Below are 10446 nucleotides of genomic sequence, written 5' to 3'. Positions count from 1 at the left end.
TTAATTAATTTTCATAATAAAAATACTTATGCTTATGTGAGGACTTGGGCACTAATCTCTCAAATCATAATGGTTAATCCAAGATCATATAATAAACATTTCATCCAATAATATACAAATTAAGAACAAGCAAGCAAAGGCAAAAAAAAAAAAAAAATTTAATAAATATTGGGCCGCGCTCGAGCGGCTAAAAAAGCACCGCTCGAGCGCGCCCTGAATTTTCCCAAACAGAACGCACAGCTCGGGGCTGCGCTCGGGCTGCTCTTTTCTGCAGCTCGGGCGCCGCCCTGGGCAAAAACTGACTTCGATTTTTCCACTCCTTATCTGAGTCTTGAAATCACTACAAACATCTCATAAGTCAATCCTATGCTAACATAATCATATCCCAGAGAATATAAACAAGTTCATGATAACTCCACCAAGATATATCAAGCTAATGACATAAATAACACTAGCATATTCAAAACTAAGAGAGCATGATGCTACAACAAGATAAGTTCCATTCATTCATATAAACCAACTCAAGTTTACATGTAAAATGTACAAAAGTGACTCACTTAAATTCAATTGTAGCAACAACATAAACATCTAGATTAAAGTCTAGTCTCAAACCTTTAATACAAACATCAAACATGAAAGAATAAACTAAACCAATGAATTTAACATATCAACATTGGATTCTAATCTAACATGCTTGACATTACAAAAGAACATAGACTTCTATCACCCGAGTCTCCACTCTAATCTCTCAATCTCTCGCTTCCATGTCAAGTCCGACTCGCTACTCTTCAACCTGATGCAATGCACACATACAAGCAAAACAACAGCCGGATAACTCCGGTGAGAATAAATCTCAGTATGAAAGACATCTATATAAATCAAGTAGATATAATTCAAATAAGAAATTACTATCACAATCATCATTTCCTTATACCCTTACCTGTCAAATATATTTCAAAGAAAATTTATTCAATAACATAAAGACTCAAAGACAAGTCGAGGGTTAAAGGATTCAAGTCTCACAGAATCGATATTTTTAAAAATCATTTCGTTGGGATCCCGGGAATATAATAAGGCCAAAAATCAATCCTCCCACCTACGCTCCCGCTCGAGGTGGTCAATCTCGTATTCCCTGGACTGTGAACACTATACTGAGAACCGTGGCAAAAGAAATCAAGTCAGATATCTAGCCTCTCATATACAAGTTCACCACGTCCAATATTTTTTTTTCGATTCTGTTTTCAAGGTTTCGAAAGAATTGTGGCTCAAGTGGTTTACTAACAACTCTATAATCAATCTACCACAACTCAACAATTCAAATAATCTAAACTAATCAATTTTCAAATAAATTATCAATCATCAATCTCAACAAGTAATCATATTTAAATCAAACAGCTCATATATCAATCAAATCAACTAAATCAAGTAATTCATATAGATCATATAAGATTAAGTAAAACACCTAGTCATGCATGTATGTGATTTAATGAACTCGAAAACCATCACGTTCTCGAGTTATTCTACCTGCCGAGATTAATGTCGAATCATACCTTTAATCTGAACTCAAACCTCTGAAACTCTTGCACTACTTGATCAAACATAAGCTGTCCAGAATTCTGCTCAATCCTTTCAACATCTGCTCACTCAACCATTGCTAGTCCAAGGTGTTAGTTGATCCAACTTGAATCAACTTCAATCAATTCGGACTCGTCGACTCGACTTCGATGTCCTTCAAGCTTATTCTTAAATGTCATAGAACATAGCTCAATATTAATTCCTCAAATTCCTTTCTACTCATCAAATTTCATCAACTTCAAATCTTGTTCCAATAACCGAAAATCCATTCGACGGCATATCAATTCGAAACCAACTATACTAACAATTAAACATCATTCAAACAACATTCTAAATCACATATCATCATCAACTTAACAGCTAAATCTCGAAAATGGCAGCCCCTTATTTTCAGAATTTCATATCAATTCACAATCTTCAATTCGGCGGCGTAACGGATCGAAACTGATATTTCCAAATACAATAATATCATCATATCAATCATCTAAGTCCAACATCATACTTAAAATCATCCTTAAATTTTGAAATACGCAGCTTCCAAAAATCAGAATTATCAAAAATATTCAAAAATTGATAAACATACCCAAACGACGATCTTTTCGCGATTCAACTTAAATATACTATCGTCGTATATACTAGAACACATTTATACAATCAAATCTTAATTCTAACAATATCACAAAATTCAAACACAGTAGAATTTATCCAAACTTACGTCAAAGTGTAGCACTCGAAGCCGTGATCGCAAATATATGATCAATTTGAAATTCTACCGGCCGGATTAAATTCTACAAATTTTGGAAATGGAAGATTCGACTTCTCTTCTTCTTCCTTGGCTGAATCTCGACTTCTTTTTCTGAAATCTGATGGAGTTACACGTTTATATTCATTTAGCTTACATGCGTCATCCAATTGCAATAGGGAAATTGCACTTTGGTCCCTGAAAGCTTGGTTATTTGCAAATTGTCCTTAGAACCTTCATTCATCTCTCTCTCGGTCTTGCTACTGCTGAAGGGAAGATATACACGTGCAAAGTGTAAAATAAATCTCTTGTTGACAAGTCAAATCCCATTTTTGTAGTTTAGCCCCTGAAACTTTGATATTTGCAGTTCAGTCCCTGCTCGAATTTCTTCTTCCAATTAAATCCTTTAATTCTCGAAACATGGAATTTAATTCTCAAAACCCATAAATTCTCAAATTAAATATTTTTGGCTCGGAAATTGAATCTCTAATTTCCATAAATTTCAAATTGAATATTTTCCAAATACGAAATTTAAATCTCTAATTCCGTAATTAATATTCATATTTTCAGGGCCTTACAGCTTAAACATAACTTTAATGCATAAAATAAATTAAATATATATTCCGAACTTAGTAAATTTTTATGGATTGGTCCAGACTGCTAATCACTCATTCTAAGCCGATAAAATCTTAATGTTGCCCATTACTTAATTAAAAGTCCATAATATAATTTAATACTTAACTAAAAGCCCTTAATCAAAATTGGGCCTAAATAAAAAAAAAACATTTAAGCCCATCAACTTAAACTAAGCCTAAAAATCATATATTAGCCCAAATAAATTACTTAAACTTAACTGGACCTAAATAAAAATATTTAAGCCCATTAAATTAATTAAGCCCAATAAATTCCTAGACTGACCCAAAAATCTACGGACTGACCCAAAACTTTTTATGTGCTCCCAAGCCCATAAAAATCATCGGACTAACTTAAATAAATTATTTGAGGCCCAAATAAAATTATTTGGAAGTCCAAATAAATTTTTAATAAATTTTAAAAGCCCAAAACACACTTAAACTAATAATTACTTAAAAATTAAAATACCTGAGCCCGACTCACCTAACCCGGACCCGGACCCGGACCCAACAAACATAACCCAAGACCCTAGACCTGAACTGGACCCAAAACACCAGCCCGGCCCACCTAAAGCCTAGACACAACCTTAGCCTTTCTTTCCCTACTCCTAACTCACGGCAGCCCTGAGCGGCTTTGGAAAACCTGACCGTGCCACCTGCTCTGGCCACCTTTGGTCGTGAAACCAACGCCCATACTTAGACAACATCAAGACGGTTCTAACCCAACAAATTTGACCTCAAACCAAGTCCTGTAGTAGGATAAAGAACCAAAACAATCACACCTTAGATTCTGCTCGCGTGCAGAGCGCGACCGCCGCCTTCAGGCCATTTGGCCGCCCATGTCCGGAAACTACCGGCCGGAAAACCACCTGGAATACCTTTCCCAAGGTCTTGAAGTTCTAACCCAACTAGAATAAACCTAAAACTTGCCCTGAGGAACAAGAACGAGCCAATCTTCCAAGACTGCTCATTTTGCTTCCACCTGCGACCAGCTAGCTTTTCTGCCCAAACCAGAAACTAAGTCACTGAACCAGCAACAATAACACGTCCCTAAGGACCCTAATACACTCCCTTACCCGCCTGACAGCAGCAGGAACCATCCCCTTGCATCAAAACATGACCATGCACATGTAATTCAAGCAAAAGCATGAGATATGCATGTTCTAACCATAAATCTTCATCATATTTGAACATAGCACCAACCAATCAATAAAAACTTGACATGAACGAAATAAATAGCTTATATGGTGTGAGAAAAGAGAATTCGACATGCCTTTTGATTTTTTTATCGAAGCTAGAATGCGTGTACGGACCCTGGGACGACGGATCTACGAAAACTTGCTAAAATCTTGAATAAGCGGCTATGGAGGCTTGCCACTGTTGTGGGAACGTGGGAGAAGGGATGGAGAAGATGATGGAGGCGGCTTGAAGGGTTTAGACATGAATAGTGTAGGGTAATTAGGAGGTAATTTAGGTATAAATAGTGTAAATTAATTAGCTAGATAATATATCATAAAATAAATATTTTCAAACTTTAATACACATGCTAAAACACTCTAAAAACTTAAAATCCCGAAATATAAAAATAGGGAATTTTTATAGGTTAATAAAAGTCAATAAAATGACTTAATTTGGCTAAAAATGAGTTTTCTAAAATATATAAATGAAATACCATAAATTTTGGGAATTAAAACCTTAAAATAATATTTTATGGCTACTAAAAATCTCATAAAATAATTTGAATGAAAAATCAATATCTCGTCCGTTCACGGTCCCGTCTACGCGATCAAAATAATAAATTTCTTAAAAATCTAAACTTTCCATAAATTCCATAATTGCGGGTTAAATGCTAAAAATAAAATTTTAAACCATGCACATAATTCACATAATATCACATAAAATCATTTAACCCAAATTCATAAATTTGAAATAAATTATTTTTCTAATTATGCATGCGGGTTTACGTAATCAAATTTCCGGGCGTTACAAATATAGTGTCGAGACCTCATTCACTCGGGCTTTGATGGACAAGGTCAAGGACCAGAGTCATAAATATAATGCCAAGACCTCATTCACTCAGGCTTAAGGGATGTAGTCAGGGACTATAGAGACCCAACATTGGATCACCTACTAACTGGCAACTAATAGCATGCATTAAACTTAATAAAGCAAAAATGCTTAACAGAGTCAAACGTGGAAACATAACTCAAAATTTACATATCAGCTTAGTAAAATATATTCAGGCTTATTATAGTAGTGATACAACCATATCGAAAAGTTTAAAATACGACAGTATAAAACATTATACAGCTAAACAAATCCTGATGTATAAAATCCCCTGAAAAGCTCCGGCTCCCTAGTCCTGCCTCGAACCACCGGCTTCATCCATCCTGCGACCTGCCCTATGTAATAGGGTGTCCAAGATAACAACTAGGACATAAGCGCTTACGCCCAGTACATAAACATGAGTAAACATATGTATATGATGCATGCAACCGTGATTACTGGTAAAGAGTCATCTGATAAGTCATGCTTAGTACAGGCGCCACATGAGTGTTGTAACCTCACGGATCAACCTTTGGGTATAACCAAACTCGTCTAGTATACCAGAGTAGTCAGACATACATGTCCCCGCCGTCGCAGTACCCTCAGTGACAGACTAACAAGTATAGAGCTGAGCGGCTCTATAATCAGGTATAACAAGGTATAGGATCAACGTGTATATGCACATGACATATGAATATGAAAAGCGGTAAATCATATATCATGTCATATAATAATGCCAAATAAATGCAACACATAAACATGTATACTCGCTGGCAATCTCAGTCAATGTGTACGTACCTCTAGGCTAGTTCAAGTCTAGTAGGATCCTAGGTTCCAAGCCTATAATCAAAAGTTCACCGTATCACTACACAAGTCTATAAGCCTTAACTAAGCTAATAAATACTCCCAAAACTTAAATAGATTTTCGGACCATACCTTCGTCCGTAGTAAGCCCTTTGGAGTTGCTAGTCTCGGATGACTATAACCACACCTTGGTTATTTCAGAACTTCTATTATAACCGATAGGACCCTCAAGTGTATATCTCACACTATATAACTGAAGAGGAAAACTCGGAATTCGTAATTCAAAATGAATCCAAATGAGCCCTATTTATAGGCAAATTTCCGGTCAAGTTCGGACCCTCCGAACTCGGGTTCGGATCGTCTGATCCAGCTCAACTCCTGCATGCAGAACACGTCGAGTTCGGATTTTCCGATAACCACTTCGGGTCGTCCGAAGTGTCCTATGCATGACACTTGTCAAAATCCATTGCTGAGTAATCCTGCCTGCTTAGCATAAGGGAGTTCGGGCCGTCCGATCCTTTTTCAGACCGTCCGAACGTGCCTTAACTCCGAAGTCAACAAGCCCTCTTTGGAGCCTCCGGGTTGCTGAGTTCGGATCGTCCGAAGTCCTCTTCGGACCGTCCGAGCTGGCCCAAACTATGGAAGCCCAATTCTTAATTCTGATGTCCGATTGAACCCTGGAATTGGTTAATTATTAACCATTAATCATGTTTAACATATTATTATCTTAAAATGGGTTCTGGGTTACTACAGGGACCGACCCAAAAATACCGTGCCAGGGCCTCATTCACTTGGGCTTAATATATGGTGTCGAGGCCTCATTCGCTCGGGCTTATTAAGTAGGGTTAGGGACCGAGCCAAAATATAATATGTTCTGAGTGCTGCACCAAAATACGAAACCAATGCAGAAAAAATCCAAAATAACAATAATTTTAATGCATGATGTATCAAAATAAATTTAGTATATAAAATCCACCTTAGCCTCATCTCAATATATCAGGAGATTGGCCTCATCCCAAGAGTTATAACCTACCTTTAGGTCATGAGCCTACTGCATAGAAATTGCAGCAACTTCTGTTTTATGCTCGAATATCTGAATCCAAACGGAAACAAATTCTTCATCCAAAATATTAAACAAGATGTTCTTGATACACAGTATAAATTTCAAAAAACTTCAACCCTTAGATTTTTGGCAATTGTGTATTAAAAAATGCATCACAGAACCTATGTGAGGAGGACAACAGACGACCATAAATATATATCCGAGTCTTCAAGCTTTCAATGAAAATCTACTCCGTTCAGAATTTGTATCAAGATGTTTTGCTCATATATACTGTATAAATGTCGAAGAATTCCAATGATTAGATCTTTCACAAGAACCTATTCATACACGGTATTTATAGGCAAAACCTATAAGAGTTCTACCCACATTGGAAGATCGAGAAGATTTGATTCATTCTTGATAAAACATTGAGAATATACAATCTCATACACAATATATTGCACACTTTGCTACATATTTCTTATAGTTTTCTTCCTCAATAAGTCATATATTGACTTAGGCATTAGAGTGGTTACGCCGGAAAAACTCTTCTATGACACTCATTCACGAGCTGTTTATTTTGTGCAGAGAAAACCAGTTGAGTTACGAAGCCACGATAGAAAGAAAAGATCTCATGTGTACCCAATTTTTTTCGGTGATAACAAGTGATAACAATCCGTGAATTTATTTATCGATTATTGCTATTTTCTCTCGAAAGTCATCGAGTATATATTTTGTTGACCCCAAAGGACTAGCTTGTCTCTCTTGGATTCTGAAATAGCACAAAACAAATCAACTTTTGCCGACAAATCCTTTAATTTTCCCCCTGTTGACTAATTAATATGATCTTGCTTTTACTCGCGAATATAGATATGAAGTAGCTCGATTTGATTTTACCTCCTGGGAGTCATGAGTGTGTATGAGGTCATTATAGTAATCCAGAACTTCAATTTTCGTAAAAATGTCTGGTTTAGAAAACAGATCAAAATAAAATTAACAGCTATAGCTATTTATATATAGATCATGCATGCTTATAGATATATTTTAATCAACCATTTTTTGTATGTTCTGATTAATAATATTACATTATGAATTAAATGAAAAAAAAAATAAAAATCAATGAGCACATGAAACACACAAAAGCAATTTCAAACGAAAAGTGTAGAGCCGAAGTTGGAACAAATTGGATCCGTTGTCTCCGGTAAAAAGAGCCATAAATTAAAGGCTTTAGATGCATGGTGTTACTTTAGCAATCATGCATGTTCACTTTTAATGTAATTAGTGTAAGCTGCTTTTAATTGTTATCATTCAAATTAACTTGTAATATGTACCCCAAATTAATACATGATTATTTTTACTAGGCAATCAACATGTGCGTACGTATATTATGTAGTACATGCACAATTAATAATTGAGTAGGATCTCAATTAAACCAAGATCGATCGATCGATCACTTGTGTCTCTTGCTGCTATCTGTATATGTATATTAGAGGCTTCTGATCGGCATGCAAAGTCCCTGCAAATAAATTAATACAATTCATGATCAGTCATGATTAATATTGATGAATTCTCAATTTATTATTTTCACATAATTTATTATAGAACTAAAGATGAGTGAGTTAATTAATTAATTTAATGGTACGTAGAGAAACAATATATATATATATATATATATATATATAATGACATTGGAATGAAGACCTCAAGATTCAAGAAAAGATGGAGAAGAGCGCAACAAATCATAAGGCGCCCACAATGCATCGAGGGGGCAAGGCCGGCCGGTGTCGAGGCGAGCCCACGGTTTGCCTTTTCCACTCCAATGCAATAAGCTGACCGGACCGGGATGTAGATCCCGGCAAAGTCCCAAGAAGTTATCGCCTCCGAGCCCATGTTGATTCCATCGATGATCCACGGGGGCTATATTCCCTGCAAAAACAAGTAAAAAGGGGGGTAAAGAACCAAGCTGGTAGATCCTAATCCTCTTCTGCAGTTGCATCCATTCCACAATCTTGGTGGTGTAATCTCCAGCTCGCCATCTTTGGAGATCAATGACCATGACGCCTGTGTTGAAGTAACAAGGTTTTCTGTTGGCAAAAGTCAAGGACAGCGAAGGGTTGGACCAGAATGTGGGCGTGAAGTAGGAGGTGAAGTTGGCGTTGCAGTATTCCGGAGCCGCTAAAACTGCATCATTGGTGAGCAGGGTGGCGGCCAGTTTCCCTATGTCGTCCACCACCACCACGTCGGAGTCCAGGTAAACCATCTTCTCAACATATGTTGGGAGGATATTGGCGAGGTAGTTGCGGGCGTAGTTGAGCGGGCAGTCCAGGGCTTCCCGGATGGCGTTTGAGATTAATCCAGCCGCCGTCGAGTCGTCGAAATGGTAAATCCTGAAAGATAGATAAGGGAATGAGTTTGAGATTGTGCGCCTGAGGTACGATTTGTTGGTGGAGGAGGAGGCGGCTGCGATGAAGTGGAAGACGAGGTTCTCCGGGCAGGAGGAGTGCTGGACCACGGAAAATACTGCGGCCACCGAGCCCCGGAGATAAACTGAATCAAGAGTCATTGCTACGTGTAGATTCATAGAAGGGCAGTTGGGTGAGTTGTAAAACTTGGGGGCCTCTCTGTATTCCACCTTTCTTGCTCCATTGCAAATCCTTAATGTCATCATAATCAAAATCATCATTTTCCATATTTCACCCCTCCCTTCCATCCTTAATTTTTATTTCAACTTCCTATTGCAATGATATCTTTTTTATCATATATATATATATATATATATATATATCAGGAAATTTTTCAAAACATAAATTTTTTTTTAAAAAAAAAATAATTTTATTAGTTTCAAATCAAAACCAAATTAAAAAGTCGACTAGTTCGTGTTTGAAAATGAGCATCTACACATTAAAATTAAAATGATCCATATAAGCAATCTGGATATTTTCGAGTGACAATTGTGTCGCTGCTAATATGATGTCGATTATTTTCAACTTTATTTATGTAATATACTAAATGTATTTTATTGTATTGAAGAAAACTTGCTCAATTTCTTTAATAATAATGTTGAAATTTTCATGACTTTAAACGATGAAAATAAACATCAAAATGAAGGAGGCAAAACCAAATGAAAGAAAGAATTCACCAGGATTTCATCTAAAAACCATCTCTAGCTAGTCTCCGCGACAATAAAATTTAGAAAAATGCTAGATGTACACCTTGTAGTATACACCTTGGTTTACACTCTTACTTAAAATTTTTCTAATTTTCCTCATTAATTGCAAAATACCCATGATAAGAAATAAATATCTAGTTGATCAAGGAAAATTTTATAATTAATAAGGAAGAGTGTAAACCAAGGTGTACATCTAGCATTACTCTAAAATTTAACGTAGCTAAAAGCAAATATGAGAGACAGTTTTGCCGGGCACTGATAATAGCTCGTTGTTTGTTTGTTTGTTTGGGTATATGCAGAAATCAACACGAGATTTCAATATATATTTTCATGTATAGAGACAGTTTTCTTGGAGCCATTCATTAGCTTCACTTTCATCACTAATAACTAATAAGGATAAGAGGAGGCACTAATTGCGGGTAGGAACCATATTATA

At 36.4% G+C, this 10446-nt stretch overlaps 1 protein-coding gene across 1 annotated transcript; it reads right to left on the bottom strand.

Annotated features, from left to right (window-relative positions):
- Window positions 1-8250: 8250 nt before the first annotated feature.
- Window positions 8251-9556, bottom strand: LOC140891010 (probable galacturonosyltransferase-like 1). Its single transcript, XM_073299216.1, has 2 exons — window positions 8543-9556; window positions 8251-8357 (listed from the first exon to the last, which is right to left on the bottom strand). Exon 1 carries the CDS (start codon window positions 9549-9551, stop codon window positions 8544-8546), a length of 1008 nt encoding a protein of 335 aa, XP_073155317.1. The 5' UTR covers window positions 9552-9556; the 3' UTR covers window positions 8251-8357; window position 8543.
- Between the last annotated feature and the right edge of the window lie 890 nt (window positions 9557-10446).

This window comes from Henckelia pumila, chromosome 3, assembly GCF_033568475.1.
Source record: "Henckelia pumila isolate YLH828 chromosome 3, ASM3356847v2, whole genome shotgun sequence".
NCBI lineage: Eukaryota > Viridiplantae > Streptophyta > Magnoliopsida > Lamiales > Gesneriaceae > Henckelia > Henckelia pumila.
Note: the sequence above shows the minus strand (reverse complement) of the source record. Positions and strands in the feature narration are given on the sequence as shown.